General features: G+C 39.2%; 1 protein-coding gene across 1 annotated transcript in view; it reads left to right on the top strand.

Annotated features, from left to right (window-relative positions):
- Positions 1-24,766, top strand: part of SCFD2 (sec1 family domain containing 2) — a 199,149-nt gene that overhangs the window by 17,113 nt on the left and 157,270 nt on the right. The window contains exon 4 of the mRNA XM_027779262.2: positions 16,619-16,746. Within this exon, the coding sequence (XP_027635063.2) occupies positions 16,619-16,746 (128 nt within the window). The remainder of the gene's footprint in view (positions 1-16,618; positions 16,747-24,766) is intronic.

Below are 24,766 nucleotides of genomic sequence, written 5' to 3'. Positions count from 1 at the left end.
TCTTCAGAGTGCAAGGATCAAGAGGTTCAAGATGCCATCACTTGTAGAATCTGCTAGTTGAAAATGGCATAATCTAGAATGCTTTGTGTTTAACTTTTTAAAGATATATTTTTAGTTTTTCTGAGAAAAACTCCCTGTATTTATGTTATTCTCAATATAATCTCTATTTGAGTACTGTCATTATTTCTTAAGTTTCTGAATTTTGCCCATGGAAAGACACAATAAATCCGAGTGTTACCTGGATGATGTCCAACCATCAACAGGTCTTCAAGTACTTGTGTCTTTACCTGGTTATCACAGCAAGGTAACTTAATGTCTATAAGGAAATTCAGTGAGTAAAATCCCTCAGCTAGTTATCTTCTGACTTGCTCTCTGTTCTGCAGGTACGTTCCTTGCAAGACATAAAGAAGGACAAATCTCTTTCTGACTATCAGAAAGAGTAACTATTGATGTCTGCAGTCAGGACAGAAAGGGAAGATCTTTATGTTACTTAAGGGTGGTGCTTTTTTGTCTGACTATGGCATTTCTTTCAAAACTGACATCCCTTTCTTGTTATCTTAATGCCTTTGTTTGTGAATTTTGTGAGTTTCTTTTTTTCCCTGGGTAAGTTTGAAAATTGCTTTTCTCTTGGTGGGGCCACAGTGCATTTTCCTGCAGATGTACTCGGAGGTCAACAGCACCATAAAGACTGTCTGTTTAAGCAGACCTTATGAATCTCCAAAGTGAGCTCCAATCTTTCTTGTGTTATAGTACAATCTCCCACTAACTGTTGCCTTGGCTGATGTTGTGAGATTTTTCTAAGACTAACTCTCACTCTAACTGCCTTCAAGTTTGCCTCCTGAGTGACCTCAACAATGAGGTTTTAAAATGCCATGATATGGCTTGGACCTGTTACATACTATGGAATTAGTTGTTCGATGTTTAACCGTAGTGCCAGAACAGGGAGTCACTGAGTGACCTGGAGGGGTATTTTGGTTTATCATTCTCATACTATGAAGTAAGCCTGCTGTATGTTGCAACAGATAAAAATATGCCATAATAGACTGATGAGAAGAACAAATGACAGCTGCTCATTTGGATGATGAATCCATGTTTGGGAAGGAAACAGTATTATCTGTTGGCAACAGGGTTGGTTGCAAGTTTTGCCTATATAATTGGGATTCTTTCATGATTCTGAACTTAATATGGAACAGGAATCAGAGCTTAGATGGGTTAAAATTTGTGTAAGGTGACCTATTTGCATGGCAGAGCTTAAAGAAGCTTTTACTCTGGAAAGCAGACAGAATCTGTACCACAGGTAAATACACAACTATTGGTTTTAACTTTCTATAATTGATCCAGAAATCCAGCCTCCTCTTCTGTTAATTAGTGTGGCTAAATAATATTTAGCATGGCGTCTGTTATTTAGGTGGCAGATCTTCGGATTCTAATTTATGATGCCTAGCTCCAGTGCTCACCTCTCTTCATGAAATTTGTTTTCCTGCAGTGTAGCAAAGAAATGCTGAAATGGGTTTTGCTGCTTTATAGCTGCTCACAGTTTCAAAAGCAGTTGTGAAAATTGACCATGCCCGTTTTTATGTCCTGATGAACTGTGGCCTTTCCGCAGGCTCTGGGTGACTGTGCTACACCAAGTACCACTTAATTTCTGTAAATTGTGAATGTATTTTCTAAAATGATCTTCAGCTGGGAAAGATTCCCAGTCACTGTGGGAGTGAAAAGTTTTATGACCTTACCTAAATCTCTCCATGACTATACTACCTATTTGAATAAGCAACCAGAAAAAGAAATCCATATTGAGCCATTTTCAGTTACTGGAAACAGCCGCAGTACATGCGCTGAATGAGTATGCTGCACCTGGATGCTCAGGCTCCAGTTACCCCTTAGAAAAAGGAAATTAACCTTGACAGAAAAAGCTGCAGTTCTTATTAATGATGGGGGAGTATGTCATGGCTTCAAATACTCTTTGCATAGGTTTAAAAATACCATCAATGGTACACTTGATTTGGGTGGTAAAGAGGGAATGTGGAGGACAAGGGGAATTAGACAGCACCCAACAGACTTCTTATACAAGCCCTTTTTAGGAGGAGGATGCAGCATTAATATTGAATGACTACAAAAATGCCACTAAAAATCCAGAGATTTTGGATTAGGTCAAAATTTTGCTCTCCTTACTTATTCTGTGGTAGGCAGAAGTGTATCAGGGAGGGGTTGTGAGAAGATATCCAGAACAGAGGGTGAATATATGCAACATAGACAGAAGTTCTTATCTTGTTCTCTGACAGATCAACCAGGGTATGGAAATGGTTGTAAAAATGAAAGCGTGAGGCTGGAGCTTTATTCTTTTTGAATAGCTTTTAGTTTGGTTTTGAAGGCTAGAAATGGCCATATTAGGCTCGCATGAGATCTGAAGAATCTAGGGCTCTAGGTTTGCATTGAAACAATGACAGATATGCTACTTTGAAGTAAGAGAGGGGAATGAGGAAGGTATGCCAGGCCAAGCAAAGCCCTTGAGTTATCTAAGTTTGCTTTCACCAGCATGCTAGCAGAGAATCTGGCCCTGCATGTTCAAACAATACGTCTTTAAGATGTAAGGTCTGCTTCAGATTATTGCTTTGCAATTTATTTTGGGTCTCCAAGTCTCTACTTGAATATTTGTTCTCAACTCGTAAAGAGAGTATCTTTGACTGTTCTAACTAGTCTATACCATAGGACTTCATAAGCAATGGTTTTTGTGGTAACTGAGTCACTATGGAAAGGATTGTCTTTCCTTCTAAGATGAAGACATTCCTGTACACTAAGCCCTCAAAACAGCCTAGTTAAGAGGTTGCATCAGTAACTCAAGGCTTTAGGCCAGCAAATGAAGGAGGGGAGGTCAAAGGAGACTACCAAAAAGCAGCCTTGTAAATGAAAAACATCGAGGAGAGGGAATTCCTGGCATTCCATGGTATCTGGGTTTATTTTCTTACAATTCTCTAATAAGAAAAACACACTTCAGATGTATTCTTGGTAAATGTTTTCACTTGTCTCATCTATCTTTTCTGCCAAATGTGACCCAAATATATTGTTTTTATATGCCTCGAGGACATCTATTGGATAACTAACCAGTGCATCTGTAAAAGTGGACTTGGCACTCCAGTGCAATCCCTGAATGTAGATTCAATTGTCAGCACCTCATTACTAACTGTTCTTTCACTGGAATAATTTTTATTAAAATAACCTTATGCAATAGCTTTAAGACACAGAACAGAATGCTCTAAAGTAACCTATTATGTTACATGTAGTATTCCCAAGTAATACATATGTTGTAAGAATCAGACTTTATTTTTAGCATAATTCATTTGCTTTGTCCAAAAACTAAATTAAAATCCCTGACAAGTAACTCTTTAATATACACATTTTAAAGACTGCTTGGCAAGAATTTTTATATACCTTGTAGTGTACAAAATCCTACTCAGAAGCTTTCAATTAACTTGATTCATATAGTAACTTGGTCTGGCATTCTGTGTAAGCTGTCCTGCAGCTTGTAGGAATGAAACATTTTACGGAACAGTTTTGTTGGACTGAAAGACAGCTAGCTGAAATTCAGACAGGACTAAATAATGGTTTTGAATATTGCAAAGTTTTAAGAAATTATTTGCATGCATTTTTTCCCCTTCACCTCTGCAGAGTTTGGCCACTGTTAGAGGAGCAAGAGTGAATCTGGGGTAATGCTGTAATGATTAAGGTCTGCTTTCTTAGAGTGGCTAAGAGGCCTGTGGCATATCTGGGGAGCCGTTCAGTGTCAAGCCTTCCCTTTACCTTATGAAGTACTGTATATCCACATCTGCTAGTTGGAAAACAGGGTAGGTCAGGTCACAGTAAAAAATTCTACTTACAATAGAAAGAATTTTACTTTTCAGTGATTTTTCATGATTTTTTTTTTTTGTCTTGAAGGAAGCGAAGTGGCTTCAGCATTCATCTGGATGGTCAGTTGTTTTGTTTCTGGAAGTCCTCCAATTGCTATGGAGCGCTTGATTGTTTATTTGGATCAACCTGCCTTTAATGGTTGCTCTGGGGCCTAGAGATCAGGTGCCGCTTCTGCTTTTGAATAATGGTGGATGGCTGGAATAACTGGTGTTTTGTTTTTGTTTCAACTCTAGTTGACAATGACTTAACATGCTATTGCAGGGTATGCATTTTACACTTCTGCAGAAGCCTCTTTGAGAAATCTTTGAAGACTTCTAAAGAATGTATTACAGGAGGGGTGGGCAGGAGAAGAGGAAGGAGCACTCCTGGTTCCATACTGAGTGAATGCAGAAGAGCTTAGTCCTGAACACCTGGCAAGAACTGACAACCCTACCCTGTATTTGGAACTGAAACTTGTTTTTGCAAATACAAGTATGATGCATAGCTATCTACTGAGTGCCCCAGTGCCACCATAATTGTTTAAAAGCTCCTTTAGTACTGCGGTTTGAATGGTGGGAGAGTTCTAGGGTAGCTAAATGTTCTGTGGCCTGTTATAAAGGCTCTTCTGCGTTGATGGCTGGTGTGAAGCTACTGCAGAAGAGAGGGAACCCTACCAGCTGGTTAATGGATGAAAATGATAACAGTATGTATTATGTATTTTTAAATAACATAATTTAAAACAGAAACAGATAGGGGTTAGAGGAAAAACAGAGTTAAAATGTTTTGAGGTGTGCTGACCACATCTTCGAGCTAGGACTCTTTTACCTAGTTGATAGTTAATCTGCTTTTCTCTTTGCACAGAACATGTTCAAAATCATGTCTGTGTACAAGGTGGAGCTTAGTGGGATTTAACACTTGAAGGATTAGTAATACCTGAACATCAGTCACCCTCCGTCAAAACCATCCCTGCCTTCCTGAGATGCATCTTGCTTGCTCTCTTCTCTCTCAGTATTGTGCCAGCTCCCTCTGCTTAGGGTGTCAGCAGAAAGGGTTAAAAAGATCAAACCTTGTGTTTGGTAAGTACACTTGCTGTAGATCAAAAAGAAGCCATCCTAAAAAAGATTAATAACATTCCTGTTCTATTGTTACACTTGACTTTCAGTAAAGTTTTTGAGATAATCCAACTTTTGAAAGAGACATGCTGAAATTCATGTATTTTAAGACAACCAGAGGCATTTGTTTCCAGGATAATAATCATGCAGGATTATAGACTTCAGAGGTTCTTGACATTGATAAGTAACTGTCATAAAAAGACTTCAGGCAAAGACAGTGATCTGTTTCTTGTTGGTGCAATTGCCAGGCATGTCTTCTGTTTCAGGGCTCTTTGCTTGACTAAGGCTTCCATTTCACTCGTGTTTCAGCTTGGTGAGGAGCAACAGCTCTGCATGAGTTCCTTTTCCTACACTCCTTACCTTCCTAAATGTGTCTTTGTTTCCTTGACACTTGCCTCAGGGTAACGTCTTCCAGCAATTAGCATTATGACAAAGAACATACTGCAGTTTGCACAGTAGTCATAGGATGGTGTGAAACATCACTGGCAGTCTGTTTTGTAGAATGTGAGTAGAGCTGGCTTCAGAAGTGTATTTAGGGAGAGCCTGGTACTTTGCCAGCTATTTCATGCTCACGCTGTTACTTCTTGGTAGTTCAGCAGGACCAGCCTTACTTGTTTAGAGGAACTCTCTTCCCAACAAAACATTTGATAGCTGCTGAATAAATAAACTTGCAGCAGTATCAGCCACCCTATGAAATTGCAAAGCTAAGTCTGTTTGCTTACTTAACTCCCAGTGTGTGTGTGCATTACAGTGTTATATATTTAAATAAAAGTTTTCCAAAGTGAATGGGAACTTTGGTGTACCAGTCAGTAACCCAATTCAGAGTTCTAATAATTTTGTATTTTGCAGACAACAAGGCGTTATGGACTTCTCCTTTTCTACAGGGTGGTTTGGAAAAGATGAAGAGTCCTAATCCAAGTAGTTTCTCCCTGCAGTGTCAGCCTCTTCTGCTTGCTCAGTTTATTTTTTCAGATTTTCATTTTGATGTACTGCACTTGGATGCCACAGCACACGTAGGGGACAATTTATGTATATATATATATTTTACCTGTGATGTCACAAATAGAGATGATTTGGTTTATCTGCACGTATAGCTTTGTTAGTATTGACATGGGTCATCTGCAGAAGGGTAACTATGTGAGAGCTAAGTTAGTCCAGGAGTTGCAGAGATTTTGCTTGATGTTTGTTCCACAAGCAGACTCCTTTTGATCTTGAGACCTGTTGTGTTTGTAAGGATTTCATGTGTTCTCAGTGCTGCTGGTCACAAGCTTATGCATGTAATACAACACATCGCTGCTGTAGGCTAACAACAGCAATCAACGTGGACTTAGGTTAGGGGGGTTATGTTGCTTGTGACAGTGGTAAGATATTTATACAATATTACAATTTTTTGGGTATATTTTTATTCTCTCTCTGGAACATTTGATGAATATTTTTCTACTCATTTTGTTCTGATTACATAGCATTTTCCAGACATCCACAGTTAGTAAATTTTAAAATTACTTTATAAATGGAATTGCTAGTCATTCTGTAAGTCCTCCAAATTAAATTCTGGCTCACTATGGGGTTTATCTTCTTATCTCTTCTATTACGAAGAAAGAAGAAAAGAAAGTGTAGTTTAAGGAAACTGCCTTCATGTTTCACAGCATATAATCCAGTTGAATACTCCATATTATATTGCTTCCTTATGTTTCACCTTTGGTTGACCGTGAAGTTTACAGGTTCAAGTGGCTATTAATGATCTTGGGAATAGCTAAAATAAACAACACAAAGGTGATGAGAACCTATAGGTTCCCAAACTATTTGTTGGACTGTGTAGTTTTGGGTTTAGCACAGAAAAATGCTGTATTGGCTGTCTATAATCAGATGAAACATTGTAGAAATGCTGTCTTCCTAAAGGATTATTAAATGTGTGACCATATCAGTTCAAGAATACACACACACACATATATATATATATCTATATAAAAATTATTTTTAAAAAGCTCTGGATGTCTTCTAAGAAATTTTTCACTAAGCAACTGTTCTAATATTAAACTGATAGAGAAATTCTGTTTTACTAGTCCGTGTAAATGGAATACAATAAGAGGATTTATAAATGAATTTCCTTTTCAGATACAGTGTATGTGTTCACGTGCATTTGTGCTGACTTTTATTATGGTAAAAGGCAAGCCACAGATTATTTTTCTGCTATCTTTAATTATTTTTCTGTTTTGGTTTAGTGCACACCAATGTCATTGGTTTACAGTATTACTCTTTGATACTGGAAGTGGCAATGAGTGGAGTTGTGTTACTTTTCAATAACATCATTCCATGCGCAGCTGCATTGTCTCATGTGTGCCGTTATTAGCAAGCAAAGTTGTTCTGTGTCGTGGATGCTGAAGTGTATAGGTTAAACTTTTCAGTTTTCTGAAGCCAAAAAAATTCTTGTATGTGTATCACAGCGCCTATATATATAAAAGTCTATATTTAGATCAACATGAAACAGGACTGTGGTTAAGATGCTTGTCCTTACAAGTTTACATGATTCTTGGATTGAGGAAATGTTTGATAAAACTTAAGATGGTGGGTTTGGCAAGTGACAAACCAGCTTCAGATGGTGGTTGACCACAGTCATCAGACTTGTGTACATATTCTGTTTTATAAGTATGGCCGTCTGTAAAGTAGATCAATGAACAAGCCAGAAAAGTTAAGTTTTTCTTTCTTATTTTTTAATTAAAGTAAAAAGGACAGGAGTTAGGCAAAACATAGTATGCTGTGTTACCATTCACTTTTGTTGGGAGGATTTTTTCCCCTCTTTAATCAATTCCTGATGTGAACAGAATCCTTGCCAACCTTTTAATCATTAATTCTTAAATTTTATTGTAATTCAGTTCACCTGTGGGACCAAAAAAATGTCGGATTTTAAGAATCTGATTTACTGTCCATTATCTGTGAAGGAGGGGAAAGGAATTCAGCCCCAAGCAAAGAGCTGTAGGTAAACAGAACAGTGTGGGGCAGTTTGGGGTTGCTGTGTTGGTTATGTTTATAAGAACCTTCTGAATTGTTTGGTTTTAAGTTCTCCCATGCTCTACTGATAACAGGGAGCATGTTTCTTCTGGTTTGGAGTATAGTGGTCATGGTTTTATTGGGACACAATGGTTTATATGAAACAGAGTGGGTTTGCAACTTAAAATCACAATTTTTTAAAAAGCTGTTTTGAGATAATTCTTTCACAATTCTTGTCTGAAATGATCTTGTGATTATGTGTATTCTCAGCATTTTTTAGACTTTTGCTACTATGTCTGTGAAAATCATGTCCCATACTTCAGTGTAAGATGAACCAAAACTTACTCTCTCATGATACTCAGAAACATATTCAAAGAATACTTTCCTATTCCTGTTGGTCTTAGTCATTGGTTGTGTCTGATGAATCATATTTTCTATTCTCCTAATGGTAATTAACAGCCTGTTTTATCATCCTGCATCTGAAAACGGTTGCAAAATTGAAGTTAACTTGACCAGTGCAGCATTGCCTTGAATTGTCATTAACTGTAGGTATGCCTTTATGAAGCTAAACATAATAGCTGGAATATAATAACTTGCATATAACAACTGTTCCCTCTCTTATTGCTCTGTTTTAACCAACTTTCCCTTGGTGCACTAGACAGTGTACCCTTCGTTTGCGAGCGAGAGCTTTCTAAGAGTAGCCTCTGTGCTCTGCCGGTTTGTTTTATGGCCATGTTGAGTCAGCTGTACACAAAACCAGTAACAAAGGAAAACTTGGGCTGTATCCTCTGGAGCTGCCTGGCAGTCCCTCCTGGCTGTCAAGGTCTAGGCAAAGCAAGTTCTCTGCTTCCCAGTTTGGTTTGCAAAATGATCCTGTATTGCTGGATCAGTATTACTGGCACAGGGGTATCCATGCTAAGGTAAAAACAGGGGAGAGGAGGCAAAATACTGCAGAATTTTTGACTTCCAGTGGCAAATCATGTCTTTTTATGAACAAGTCTACTGTATTAGTCTGATTAATATTGTACTTTCTTGGTATGTATACCTATATATTGAACAACATACTGTGAACTGTACAGTTCACCGAACAACATACAGTGACTAATAAATTCCTAACAAAAATGTGTTACTTCTAACACTTATTGCTTACAAATATTTCAGGTAGTCCAGAGGATAATCTATTGTAGAACTTCATGGCTGATCATCAGCTCCTGTTTTTGTTCATATACTTTAGCCTTGCTGGCTGCAAGCTGATTTGCAGCACCTTGAGTGTTATCTTAAAACTGCTTTTAAAATGCTTGGCAGCTTCTGTTTTATCTGCCCGCTGTTTAAAATAAATGTTTTAAAATAAATTGGTGGCAAAAGACCGTTAAAAGTCTAGTCAATTTTTAATTATTTTTTTTCCTGTATTTTTAGAATGAGATTTTTTTAAATTAGAAATTTATGCTGCTTTGTCTTGCAGGAAAATAATATAATTTTATGATTTGATAATTAAGTTTGCTAACATCTGGTAAATAATAATTTGGCCATATAGGACTACGTTCCCTATAAGAGTATTTTAACAGTACAGAAACATCTAGGAAATACGCCTAGTTTGGCCATAGTAAATAGCAAAGTATATCACATAGACAAGGCCTGTGGTTTTCTTTCTGGAAAAGTTCTATAATTTACAAAACTAACAATACAGAAAACACTTTTATGCGACCCTTCCCCTTATTTATATAAATATATATAAAATAATAGGACTTATTTTTTGCTCAAATATCTCATGAAGTACTGAAATATCTTCTGAACTTTGCAGTGCACTTTAATTGACAGATTAATTTCTCATAGATACTGCTTTAAAATTGTTGTTGCCGGGGGGGGGGAGGAATCTCAGAACCTTATGCATTGTTGCGGCAGAAAATTCGGTGTTTTAGCAGCACTCCCCATGACCTTCAGTGAATCAATTGTTTATCAATCAAATTATGCTAGTATGAGTTAATAAATTAACTTGATCTTGATGTGACACAGCCTTCCTGGAGTATACGCAGAAAGGAGAGAGAGGAAAGAAGGGTCTGTATAAACACCACATGCAAAGGCTGAAGCTATCTGCCTGCCATTAGCCCTTTATCTAAGAGGCTCTTGGCATATAAATCAAACAATAACCTCTCTGTTTTGACTCAGTGCCAAAGTACACAGCCACAGTTGAGTCTAGAGCAGATTACACCCACTGAGTGGCTTGAGGGCTTGGAGTGAAACTGGGAAATAACCGTTAAATTATTCAGGAACATATTTATGTTCTTTAATGTTGGCTGTGAGACTTTTTTTTTTTTTAGTACTATTTGCATGTTCTAATCATAGAAACCAGTGTGGAGGGCATTTTGACACACATGTAAGTGAGGATGTGAGAATAACGTTCTAAAGTGAATGGCTGCAAAGAGTTTGTTTTTTAAAAAGTTTTGTGTGTTTTGCCATGTTGCAGTATTTTCACTATTCTATGGTGAGGATGGTAATATCCAGTGCTCCTTCTGTGGTTTTCTGGAAGCACGATAGTTTACCTTTTTCTCTAAGCTTAGGGTGGATTGGAAAATAGTTCAAGTTCCTACTGTCTGTGAGGTGCAATTAAGCTGGGCAGATTTGCCAACCATATAAAACGTCCAACAGCAGAATTACGGTCTGCTGCTAAAAGCCATTTTAAAACATCATTTTACTCTCTTGGAAATAAAAAGTGTTATCCCTTCTGGGGATGTGTAATTTACATTTATCTGAAGAGGTTTTGGGGTGTTTGTGTTTTTCTTTGAAGAAAATATTGCTGCATTTTCAGCTGAACACACGTTGGGTAGCCCATCGAGTGCATGTGCTCTGAGCGCGTGCAAATACACAGCAATGCTAGAGGCTGAAGTCCTGGAAATACTGATAGCTGTTTCTAGACGGAACATTCTTGATAAATTGTAATAGAGCAATAAATTGTAAAAAGTTTGGTCACTTTTGGAAGGGTGAAATGAAGAGCAGCTTCTTTCTCTGAGCACAGCTGTGTCCCAGCAGCTCGGCGGTGCGGGGGTCAGCTCTTCTCATCCCCTCAGCATTTCCCGCAGCATCCCCGTGGCACGGAGCAGAGGCTGTTCAGGGGAGGCTGTTCCACATGTCGCCGTTGGTCCCTTCCAGTGGGCGCTGCTGTGTGTGGAGAGGGGTGCAGTCGGGGACTTGGCTGTCCCCCCGGAGCTGTCGGGCTGGCATGTGTGTCCAGGAATGCGCTGCGTATCCAGCATAGCCTTGTGCAGCCTCTGCGCTCTCGGAAACAGCGGGGCAATTGGAGGAGGGAGGCTGTCTCTTGATATGAGGCTCATAGCCAGATCATTGCATCTTAGCGCAGGCTTGTGCTTCTCTTTGGTTTATTGGTATTTGAATGACATATTGCCAGCAGTGGACTTGTCCTTCATAGTAACGGTCTCCAAACCACCCTGGTGGTGTTTTTTGAAGCGCTGTGCACTTAGTCTGGATGTTGTGTTGTCTTTAAATGAGTGTGAGTTATTGCAAAGGATATGTTGGCAGCACACACTTTTTTTTTTTTAAGCAGTTGCTCAGTTTTGGTCAGCTTTGTGGTATTAATGAAGCTCTAATATTTATTGAATTTTTCTCTCCACCCTTCCTCTTGTGAAAATAAACAGGCACAGCTGAGCTGTAAAGCTATATAGACAAAAGGTGAAAGTTTTGCTGATACAACAACCGCAGAATCTGTCTCATGTTAAGACTATTGCAATTTTACTACTGATTTTTTTTTAATCTGTAAAAGTATAAATGACTACTTTTTTTTTTTTATGCTGAAATGCTGTCATTTCAGCTGGTTCATTTTTGAAGCCCACTCATTTTTTTTTTTTTTTTTTTTTTGGTCACTTATTCAAAGCATGTGTCAGCAAGTTGCTTTTGAAATCCCGTGTCCTTTGCCAGGTGTAGAAATAACTGCATTTGTTTATGCTCCTTCCTTAACATCTTACTTGTATGATGGCCTCCACCTGGTTACTTGCTGTTTCTGATGTAGGCTGTGCTTTCACCTGACCCCAAGCAGTTTAAAACCAAAACAAAACTGTATTTGATTTGAGCTATGGGAGATCTGGGGAGGAAACTGGATATGGATACTGACTTCTCCATTTGGCCTGTGAAAAGATTATGGAAGAGACTCTTGACCTGTTTTTCAGTAAGCCTGGGGACATGGGAAGGGTTACATGTAACTGAAAGAAAAATTTTGTTATGCCTGTGTTTTATGAGGGGAAAACAGGATGATCTGAATTTGTCCTGTTAGCCAAAGCAGTCCAGGGAAAAGTCCAGTAATAGATAATGTACACGTCAATTTTATGCTTCTTGACTGGAAATTAGATTGCATTAAAATAATTTGCAATAGCTTGCCAGAGACTACAGATGTGGCTGATAATTTTGGCGATTATGGTATGCTGGTTGGACAAGAGTGACATGTTTTCATTTGGTTAATTATATATGCTGATTGGAGAAATGTGTTGCCAAACTATAAATGCTAGGGAGGTTAAGAATGGCCTGTTGGTAGATCTGAAAACATAATTGTGAATGTGGAACACTTAGTCATTGAGTGGACATATTTTTCTGGTATGGGCTTACTGCTTCCTGACCTCTTGTTCTTGCATTAGTGACCTGGAAGACCATGTTTGAGTAATTTATCAGTAATAGACAAAACCTGGAGCAGTAAGGGAAGTAAATATCTTTCTGTACTGGTGGTGTGAAGCAAGAGGCATATCATTTCAGCCAAGTCTAAAATTTTGGTGGTGTGCATTGGACTCTCCAGGGCAGTAAGTGTCCCCAGGTTTCTGTCTTTGCCTTCAGGTTTGCGTCTACTGTAAGTGTTCTCCATAGGGTAGCATTTGATTTCACCTATTTCCAGACTACTATCCCCAGCTTGGTAATAGCACATCCCAGTGCCACCAGCCTCCCCTGTTCTCTCAAGACGTGTTCAAAATAAGTAGCTTTGAGACTAGGGCTACAGACAATCATAGACAATTCTGTCTGTCAGATAACCTTGGCAGTACTGTCCTTGCAGGACTGGATCAGAATAGATCAAGAGAATAAGTTATTTTTCTAACAGGTGCAAGATTATGTGTTTGATTATAATCTTGCAAACGTCTAGGTCAAACAATTAGTTTAGGGATCGGAGCTGTGTTTAAAAACTACCAACTTTTTCCTATCTGACTCAATGCATAGTCCCACATGGAATATGTTGCTACAGCTGAAAGGAGTGCCATGGGAATGAGAACAAGTTCCGCCACAGTGAATGTTGCTGAAGTTAACACGCTGTCACCAGAAGAACTGCTTCCCAAACTGTACCCTTACATCTGCTCAAGGCTTTGGCTTTTTTACCCTGGCATCTTGCTACCAGTGAACAGCAGACTTCATTGAGCTGTCTTTCCTTTGGGTATTGTGAATTTGGGAACCCAGCTTGTTAGCTGCTTCACAGCTAACTTGTTCTATCCTTGATTTATACTTTTATTTTTCTGTCTCTCTGGTCCTTAATTAAAGAAAGGGTGCTTCTGGAGGCTGTAAATCAGAACTGCTTTGAACTTGCTGCAGCCGTCTTCGGTCAGCATAAAACATCCCAGTCTTTCTGACTTTCTCATCAGTACCTCTTTCTTGGCACAATGGCCAGCTGCTGTCTCCTTTTAGGATTCACACAGATTATGGGTCTGATCATTTGGTCCTTTTCCCCTCTTTGTCTTCATGAGTCAGCTTTGAAAACGGGCATGCAAATACCAGAAGTAGGGAAGCTGCATCTCTTAGGTGTCTGGATTTCTCTCTCTTCCTTTAACTTCTTTTGTTGTTCTAAATTCCAAATAATATGCAGTTAAATTAGTTTTTGAACTAGAGTGGCTCATTAAAAAATGTAACATTTGAGCATGAGGGAAGGGAGAAATTTGCCTTGCTTTCAGTATATCAAATGGCATGGCTGAGTCTGACAGGACTTTTCAAAGACTTCAGCCTTATCTCTGGACATAACGTAATGTTTTTGTTTAATAAACTTCTAATTTGTCTACCAGATAACTGCTACACTTGTTTTTATTATATTCTGTTTTCTGAGATGTCTGGCTGATTAGGTACTGTGACCATGATGGTAAAAGGAAGGGACAGGGTATCAAAACCTGTGAGGAAGACTCTAAGCTTGTTGGTGAAACTGGTTAATGACAGAAGCCCCAGAATGTTGGTGCTCTCTTCTCTTTGTCACGCTTGCCATGCCCTGCAAAACATTTTGGAATAGAGATGCACAGAAGTGTGCACTGTAATACTTACCTATTGTTGTGACATTTATTTTGAAGGGTGGTTTAGAGTTCCTGATCTGTATCGTAGTGTAACTGTAAAGAATTTATTTTTTCTTAATCAAACCAACATGATTCAGTCAATATCTTTACATATTGTGTAATATGTAAAATAATTTTAAAAAATCTACTTAGCTTCAGAAAACTACTTTCAGAGTACAGTGGTACACTAGACAGTGTGTAAAGTATATAAATAATCCTTGAGAAGTCAAGGAATGCAAGAGAAAGGAGGAACTTGAATTGAGGTACTGTATCCCATACTAATCGCTGTTTACAGCACCAGTGTCATCACATTAGGACATTTGGACCAAAGCAGAGGAACTGCAGATGGGAAAAAGAGGAGGGGAAGGGCACCATGACAAGAGCTGGAAGACAGTCGCAGACAAATGTCTCACCAAAAGGGGATGATAAGATAATATTGTTTCCGAGCATTAGAAATCTCTAAAAGGAAAATTTTGTGGTAACTTCTCAGATCAGGCAAGAGGCCACACCAGAGCCCTGTACTGCATCCTGCTGACTCATTCCCAGCAGCCATTCCTGTCTTGGCATTGATGAAGTTAAGGAGCGGGCAGTTGTTCAAAGCAAAAGTCCTCTGAAAGTGTAGTAGAGGGGGAGCAGGAGAAGTGTTTTCAGCAGAAAATATACAATGCATGTGATTACTTTTGTTGGTCTTTTTCCCTATTATATTTAAAAAAAAATGGTTGAGTGTAGCAACTGTTGCTTTCTGTGGATTGACCTAGTCAGATGGCTATGTATATGAGCTGTTAATATATATTGATCTCATCCTGTTTATGTATTGATCTCTATATGATACCTAAACCACTGTATTCAGCAAAGCAGCGGGAAGAAAAAAAGAAACTCAGTGAATCACAATAATTGGGCAGATCGCTTGTAAAAATAGCATACCCAGGGATCCATTACTTAAGGAAGATTGTGTTGAAGCATCTAGTTGCTTTGAAAGACTCTTCCTTAATTCTTGCACTATCATATGTTACAAATCAGCATGCTTTTTCTTGTGAGGAATCCCCTTGGAGCTGCTGCCCATGAACAGTGCGCAGCATCAGCACTCAGATCACACTTGGCGATGGAAAGAGGGAGCTGCTGCAGATGCCCTGGCCACTTTGGGATGCACTGCCTCCTGCCTCCATCACTGGAGGAAGGTCAAGTTAGTACTATGTGGAAGAGAAATTGAAAGATTATGTCAGATCGTCTGTCTTCTCCTTTCTTAAAGCATGGCATGAAATTTGCTGTTCCTATTCATTTGTGGTTTGTTCAGAAGAAGGGTAACTCGACCTTCTTCCCATGGTCCTTCCACCCACTCAGGCTTTGACAGAGGATGTGGGTTCCTGGGATGACAGAAGTGGGGCTTGGCAATCCTCTTACCTGGTTTGGGAGATATCACAGATTTGCTAAATATAGCCTTGCTGTTGCAGCAGACTGTAAGCACAGCTGCTCTGTAATGGGTATCAAATGAATTGTTGGGGTGTTTTATTTTCCATGAAACAAAGCTTGTTTTGGCGTGTTTATAAGCGTGTTGTAAATGCCATCAAAATGTGTTTAGGAGTTGAATGTCTCCTGAGGAAAAACTAGAGGGAAGTTTTTTGTTTAAGAAAAAATAAATAAAAAAAGAATCCAACACAGTTAATCCCAATATGTGGCTGTAGCCTCAGGTGAGGGTTCTCCCCCTGAATTCCTTCACAACAGCGACAAATGCAGTGTCCTGGAGGAGAGAGAAGACTGACAGGGAACAGAATGCAGATGAGCCTCACAAATTCCTGATTTAAGCTTAGCAACAGCAACAATAAAAAGGAAATCTGTAAATGCAGAAGTACTGATGGTTCATTCTGTTATGGATTATCCTTTTCATGCAAGGAGAATCCACGAAACCTGAAGTGTTGGTATACCAACAGCCTTCAGCATTGGAAGTGAAGTATTGGCTTTGGGATATTTAAACTGCCACGGGGAAGTTAGGGCGCACCCTTTCCATAGCTTTTTGGTGGCTGAAGAAGTTTGGACTGTTCCTGATATTCCCATGGTTGAATGGTAGTGTTTATGTTGAGGCTGACATACCTTTTTTTAATATGTCAATCCTAACACGTTATAATTAGTAGCAAAAAAATCCTAGATTTTTTTTCTGTAGCTGTAATAATTGTCCTGCTAAGAAAAAACGAGCTTTTACGATCACTTTATTTTTGCTTGTATCCTGCCCACCTCAGAGGAGTTACTAAATAGAAGTGCTCATCTTAGAATATAAATGTTGTCTTAAGCTTACTCCATTATTCAAGCAATGTTTAGTGTAACCCTGTCATTTTCTTATAGTGATCCAGCTGCCAAAGCTCTCTGGGAGTCCTTCATGAACCTCAAACAAAAGGAAGCTGTGATGGAGGCTCGGAGACACCTTGTGGAGGCTGCGAGCAGAGAAAATTTACCTATTAAGATGAACATGGGTGAGTAGTGTGACACAACCTTCCCTACACAGTGGTAATGTGAAAGATGATGTCGGCTCCTTTTCTTCCACTTAACCCTCAGAGAAAACTCACCCCATCCTTGGTTCATCCCCATACTTGAGAACAGATTTCAGGTGAGCATCGTGGCTACCATAGGGTCATTCTGGTATATAAGTGAGAGGCAGTTGTTTTCTTTGAAATACAACAGTCTTAAAAAGACTCGGAGCAGTGGTGAGGCAATGGAGTTCTATGAAGGATGGTTCTAAAGGCATGCAAATGATGAGCAGTGCTGCTTGCCTTTATTTTGCAAAGCATGAGGATTTGGGTATTCTTAAGAAGTCAGCAGGATTTGTGTCCTGAAAGCAAGCATTGTAATTAGCAGCTGATCTGGTAGAATTTAATCTTGCATATGATTACATTACATAAGTAGTGAGGTTTATGTGAAATAAGGCTGCCTGGCTCAAAAGAGTTTAAGCTGAAAACCACATCTAGGCACGATTTAAACCTGAATTCTTCAAAATATTAGAGATACAGATTATAACATAATGACTTTCAATAGCTTTTTTTTAGAACCTCATTCTCACTATATACCATACTCAGTGAAATGCAGGAACTGATATAACATTAGGCTTATAAAAACTGGTATTGCTCTATACCACAATGATTTTTTGCATTTTATGTACTCTTAAGGCTATTTTACGCTGAACTTTTCATCAAGAGAGAAAGGTCTTCATGGAGTAAGAGTAATAGGCTTTTGTCTGGGACTCCAGAGTAAACTGCCAACATATTGTAGAAGAATTAGATGTACAGCCAACTCATGAACTCTTTAACAACTATAACATTTCATATATAGTATGGTCTTTACAAATACCTACAGCATGCCTTTAGTAGATTATTAATCAGAAATACTAGATTTCTGCAACAGTAATGCTGTAATCTGTTTTAAGGAAATAGAAAAGGAACAGCTGTGAGAAGGCTGTTACAAACTTGTCTGAAGGAGGTAAGGCACAGTAAATAACCAAAATCTTCTGTAATCTTTCACCGATACTCTGTGTGTGAGTATTCACCATAATCACATTAAGAAGCCCCCACTGTTTTTCTATTACATACGCCTTGAAAAATGCTTATGAATGTTGAAGTTCAACTTTGTTTTTGAAGTAATTACTTGCCATCTTTGAGAGGTAACAATCTATCGACCACCTTTGCTGCTTTGTGTGAATGGTTAGATCGGTTGCCCTTTCCTCTGTGTCCCCTTCCTGTGGTATCCAGTGAAGGCTGCAATAACCTGGTTCTTAATTATTGCTTAATAATTAGCTGACACCGAGGGCAGCCTAAGCATCTAACATGTGAGCCCAATATGGTGCTGTATAGAAACATTTGAGAGTTGATCATGAAACAAATTTCTGACTTGTTTTTTGTTGAAGTGTAGCTGTAATTTACTAATGTTTATGGAATTCTGTTATTTATTTTGTGCACATGTATCTTGCACTAGAGTCATAACAAGTTGTTAACTTTGTAGTTGAACTTCAAAGAGTGAAACAAAATTTAAGGCAATCTTGTAAATGATAAACAGAGATAAAATGAGAAACAAGAAAAGGAGGGCACTACAGTCACACTTCTTATTGAGCCTAAATGCAAAAAACTTGAAACAACCCCAGATGTCACATTGTCCATTGACACATATTTATTAATGACTTTTTAGAACAGATCTACATCTTTACAGCATTCATTGCTCATTCATCATGCTACAGAACATCTTCATTCTCTGTAGGGAAGCTGGAAATTGTGTTGTTTATCAATTGCTGCTTTTGCTGAGAAGGAAAAAAAAAATCAGTGGCCTGTTCTGGTCCCAATTCCTATGTTTAGTCAAAAGGCTCCTTCCACTGCAGCTGTGATATGAGGCAGCACTGGCTTGAGAGAAGGGAAATGCTTTCACTCTGCTCTGTGCTTAGACTTGAGGTTTTACAGTTTTACCTCGGGTACTGCCTGTAGCAGAAGATCTTGGTGGATTGCACACTGGTTTTCCCAACACTTAAGGTATATTCTGAGTTTTTTATGACCCTAATACTAAATGACAGAGCTTTTCTAGCATGAACGTTGCCTCTTACTCTCTTTACTAAGACCAGCTGTGTCAGATGGTAAGCGTATTTTCCTTACTACTACTTTTTTGCTTTTTTTCCCTCTGGAAATAAGGAGTGAATTACATTTGAAAGCAAAGCTTTGAATTCCGTTTGGTGTAGCTGAGCCCTCCTGCAGTGGCCACCTGCCTGAAAAACTGCACCATGTGTGACACTGGCAGTGTGGGAGCCCTGTGCAGTGATGGGAAATCTGATCCTATCCTGTTTCCATATTTTCAGTGCAAGGAAAATAAATTCTGTTGTTTTCTGGGCTTTGAAAGGCTGCTTATTACTCTGAGGTGTGCATGTGCTTGCCCACATTACTCTTGCAAGCAAGGTGCCTGACAGCCAATTTTCCTCTTTCTCTGCCTGGCTGCATGTGGCAGGAGCTCCAACAGTTAGCTGTGGGAGGACACACAGCTCAAGATTTTGCTTTCTGATATCTTCTGAATGTGGTCTCCTCCTCCTCCTGCAAGGAAAGGCGTAGGAGAAATGTAGAAGGAGACATGTCCATTCCCCAATGCCCCCAAATGTCTGCAGGCCACTGGGAACTCCATCTTCTCTGGCTGAAATCAGCAAGGGTGGAGAGAGGAGTTCTGAGGAAGGAGAAGAAAGAGAAATAAAGAAAATAAGCAATTTTGGCCATATTTGTTGAGCTGAATAGATTGGAGCACTGCTCTCAGGTGTTCTTGATTTGCATATTCATTTCATTAGCTGTGTCAAGGAAAGTGGTAGTGGGGATGTCTGGAAGTCCTATTGACTGTTTCAGAAGGGATCAGTGTAGAAAGAAGGCGGCTGAAGATGAGCTGGCAACAGGTCATTGAAAATTTTGGGTGAAGCTTTTGAAGCAAGCGCCATTTCAAATTTAAGACCATCTCCACAAAATTTGTAAATAGAGCATGAATCTCTCCTTTTGCTGTAGCTGCTTCATACTCAGGTTCTCAGATGGAACATTAAGTGGTTTTACACCATCTTCAAGGGGGATTTGCCTTTTTTTTTACTGTTTTCTTCCATTTATGCCTGAGGAAACTGCATATTTTGTCTGTCATTTCACTTTGAGTGAAAGAACTATGTTGTTACAAACTTCAGCAAGTGACACAGGCTAGTAAGCTGTCCAGAACTGTTTATTGCAAGCAATTTGAAGTCCTATTTCTTTTTAAAGGCGAATTGCAAGTCTTAGGAAACTGCATCATAGAGGGAGACAAAATGACAAGTTATGGTCCATAAAACAAACGAGAACACAAAACTATGGAGCTACTTTTCCCTTTCCTTACGGAACAAAACCTGAGCTGGATAGCTATGTAGCACATTTGATTTTTCTGAGGTCAGTTCTGGAGGAGGCAGGCAAAGCACTGTGCAGAATTCCAGCCAGCATAAAGGCTTTATGCATGCTACATCCTGTTTACTTACTATTTAATTTGTTCCATCCGTAAATACATAACATGGGTATATGGGTTTTGAAGATCTAATTTCCTGTGGAGTTTAGTAATGCTGCCAGTACTGGCTTTCGGGGAGTATTTGTTTGGTGTTGCTTACTGTGGGCATGCTGACATTAAGCGCCATCTTTACAGGATGAGATAAGTGCACTGAAACCACATTACTAACATAGTAGGTACATTGGAGTTTTGCCTTAACCCTTTTACGTAGATAGATACATTTCCTGGAACAGTATGTGTTTACATGTAAACAGGTGGAGCTGTCTTTTGCCATATGTCCATTGAAATAAAGAAGCATTAAAATATTCTGTATCTTTATATAAATACACACGCAGTCTGTTTAAAAAAAAACAACCAGCACCACTAAAAAACACACACACACTCCAAGAAAACAACAAACAATGCATTTTAAGAACTATATCAGCTGTTTTGCCTCTAGAGGTAGTTCCATTTGTAGGTTGGATACCCAAATGAATGCTGGTCAGTATCTGAGGAAGATGCATATTTGCCAAATTCTGGTCAGATATCCCATTATATAGGTATAAATGTATAGGTGTAAATTATTTTGGCCTGATAAAAATCCTAGCGTTTAAATAAATTTATTTAAAGAATTAAGTCTCCTTTTGAAATGATCTTTATTTGGAAATTTAGAAGATCATTTAAATAGCTTTTTGGTGAGATTTTGTGTGTTCTGCTAAATTCAAGAAAGATTGTAAATAATGGAAAGGGATTACTTCTGCTCAGCTTTTAAAGTATATGACTGCAAGGAGTTCTGCTTTGAGACAGCCTGACTTACAGTACGGCAGAAAGGTTGCTGGCTTTTCCATTCATTTACTTCCTGTTCAGTTCTTCATAGGTCTGATGCATATCTTAATCATCTTCTGAACATGGCAGCCCATGAATCTCTTGTTGAAAGCTTTGCTATTAGCATAGTATTTGGCAGTGGTAAAAACCTTGCTATAAATGTTCTTTTGTGGCTTTAGAAACACCCTTGCTCTTCTGTTTGAAAAGAGCACAGTAAACCTTGATTGAGTCTGAATTCTTTCATTGTGTCTTTTTACTGGCCTGGAGACTGATGAAAGCTGAAACATTGGTATAGTAACAAAAACAAAGTGCAGCCTGCTTTTACACAAGCCCTTGTTAGCAGCAGAAAAGCCTTTTCGTTTCTTTCCATTTAACTGTACAAATACAGTTTGAAAGATCAAACTTACAATAAAATTAGCAAAGCCTCAGGGTTTGTGAAATAAAGAGGAATACAGTAACATTCTCTGATGGTCTAGTTTACATGGGTTGAATTGAGCTCTAAAATTTGTGTAGAAATAGGAAGACCTGGCATTTTAGCCTGGAGATATGAAATGTTTTGAGTTATAAAAGTACCTTAAAATGGAAGGAAAATAGAGATGAATACCTTATCTAAAACTGTAAAGAATATAAAATACAAAATGTACATTTTTATTTTTTTATTGAAAACTTGCACTGGACTGTAATGGTGTTTAACATGCTATTTATTCTTGACAAGACCAGTGTAAAAATATTAAATACCATCAATTCCTGGGATAAACTTTAGGTATAAAAGCTACTCACTAAGAAAATGAGCTGTAATAAAGAAGATGAGTACACACATATCTTGCTAGATAAATCAGTTCTGATCTTGGATATCTAAAATCTACCCTGGCCAACCATTAGGATAATTCTGTGATAGAGACAAGTAGTGAGACAATGTCAGTCTGGGTTTGAGGTCCTTACAGAGGAGGAGAAGGCAGATCATCATTGTAGGGCTCAAAGCAGTCTGCAGGGTGTTTGGATCCCTTCTGCAGCACATCTCTGGTTGAGTGATGGGTACCTGGATAACCACTAGGCTTGGGAGGCACTATGGCCCTTCCTGATGCAGAGAGGAGATCATACTGTAGGCTGTTTTGGGGGATGTTTATGTACATTTTTCTGTGGCCTGTTTACCTGGTCTCCAAACCCATCAGGAAAGCAAGCTGCAGGATCAGTGAGGCAGCAGCCAAAGTCTTCCTCCAGGCATCTTTGTGAAGCAGGAAGCTTCTCGTAGCAACTCAACTGAGACACGCCTGGCTTAGCCCAAGGAGTCCCAGATTCCTGATGGTGGGTCTCACAGTGCTGCTCCAAGGACTCACTGCTGTTCTCGGCATTTTTCCAAGGAGAGGGAATGTTGCTTGTCTCAGACCTGAACTCTTTCCACTGCGCAGCCTGGATCCTGAGCAAGCGGTTCCTGAGTTAAATGAGTCTGCTCTTTGTCTCATCAAAAGTAACAGAAGTCCTGCAGTGTGGGACTATCTAGCCACAAGGATTTGGTTTTTCCAGCATGTTGCAATACTGAGTTCCTGATTTCTCCCTGTAGTGCAACTAATAACATAGTCTTGACCTGAAGCAAATGTTCTCAGTCTCAGTGATGGTCAAATATAACAGATGTTTTGTTGCATCACTCACCCCTGGAGGCGGGAAGGCTTTTTGTTTCTCAGTGCTAAATGTTTTTGAAGAGTTTGAAGTGTTTCTGAAAGTTCTGGTTATATTCCTATTTGGGTGGCTTCTATGTAGGCCTTTGCATTCCCAGGGAAATGCTTTTTGGAGTTAGACTTTCCTGACAGCTCTTGATGGAGATGGTCTTTCTGAATAGTCATGACTGCATTGAGAACTGTAGAAGGAACTTGATATTATGGCTGTTTCACTGTACAGTGTTACACCAGGATGAAGTTCAGGGTTTTGACCCCATTGAGTGTGGTCAGCGTTCATCTAACTAAACAGGTCCCATCTTCTGATAGTTATCTGGTTTTGCCAGTCTAGGACAGATGTGTTGCTTCAAGCTTCAGATGTGCAAAGAGTATGTAGCCTGCTGGTTTTCTTAAGCAACTGAGCTTTTCAGGTCATCTCTGTAACTCATTAGATATAATAGAAAGGATGAAGAATACTGGTATTTCTGCCAACAAACTTCTCTGTTTTTTGGGAGATGTGACAAAATAGCTGAGATGGGGAGGTGTTCAGGAGCAGAAGTTTGTTTTTCATCAGTAAGTGGCACTGCATTTGTGTGTAGTGTTGCTGAGAAGCATTATCAGCTGAGGAACCATCTTTGCACTAATCATTATGCTTCTTTCAGGTTGGATGCTGAGTTCGGGAAAGTGGTGTGCCAATTCATTTGTTTTAGTCTTACCTGCTGGTACACAGAGTAGCATCCCTGAGAGTACAAAACAATTGCTCAAAAGAGAAAACATAGTTCCAGTTATTCTGAGGTACGTTTGTTAGCTGTGATGTCCATGTGCGTGTTCTGCAGTTTGTCCTCTTTCCCTTCTTTTTCAGCCTAGTGTGTGTAGTTGAAAGAAACACGTGTTATGAGGAGCAAGTACCTACGCTCTTCATGGGAATCCTGTTCAGGCAACCGGGCTGGGAAATGGATGTTACTGTGGAGGCAACAGTAACATTGTGGCAGAAGTTTGGTGGTAAAAACAGTGGCAGAAGGCTCATTTTGAGAGCACGGTTTGCATCCTTTCTTATCAAGTGCATCCTAGAGAAAGAATTTTGTATTATGAAGTTGACTGAAAAGCCTTTTCAGCAAACTTGCCCTTTTTGATGACTACCTGCAGCTTAGCACAGAATGAGTGGTATCACAAATATGGATGAATTGTAGAATAATTTCATGTTGGAAGGGATCTGTGGAAGCCTAACCCCTGCTAAAACCAAAGACAGCTAATAGTTAGAATAAATACATTGGACCTTGTTCAGCTGAATTTTGGATATGTTTAAGGATATGGTTTTACAGCCTGTCTGGGTGCCCTGCACCAGTCTTAACCGCCCTTGTGGAGAAAATGTTCTCCTTAATGTACAGTTTGCACTTGCTGCAGTGTATGACCATTCCTGCTTGTCCTCTCACTGTGCACCTCCAAAAAGCCTGACTCTGTGTTCTCTGTAATCACTCATTATAACCTTGAAGACAGTAAGTAGCTCCCCTCCCTGCTGTTATTTCTTGAAACTAACCAAACCCATCTTCTTTAGCCATTATTTGTGCATTGTTTTCTCTAGCCCTGTAAATGATTGTAGTGACCCTTCTCTCGACCTGCTTTAGTGTGTTTTGTACTGTGGAGCACAAAACTTCATACTCCAGATACTGTCTCACAAGTACTAAATAAAAGGTTATAACCACTTCCACCTGCCTGCTGGCTGCGTTTATGCTGATGCCATCTAGTACATGGCTTGCTTCCATCACTGCAAGGTTGTACAAGGTTGTACAGCTGATTCATGTTCAACTTGACAGACACATTTAATCCTGAACTTTAGAGGGATTTAGGTCACAGATCCACTGTTAGACTATTGTAAGTGAAAGAAACACAGAAAAAGTTGAAATGAAGGCTGGAAAAAAGCTTTATGATTGCTGCAAAATAGCATGTTGAATGTGGCAAAAGGCTTGCTAGTGTCTATGGGCTTCCATGAAGCGTGTTCTTAGTGAGTGCT

Source organism: Falco peregrinus, chromosome 2 (genome assembly GCF_023634155.1).
Source record: "Falco peregrinus isolate bFalPer1 chromosome 2, bFalPer1.pri, whole genome shotgun sequence".
In the NCBI taxonomy this organism is placed as follows: domain Eukaryota; kingdom Metazoa; phylum Chordata; class Aves; order Falconiformes; family Falconidae; genus Falco; species Falco peregrinus.
Note: the sequence above shows the minus strand (reverse complement) of the source record. Positions and strands in the feature narration are given on the sequence as shown.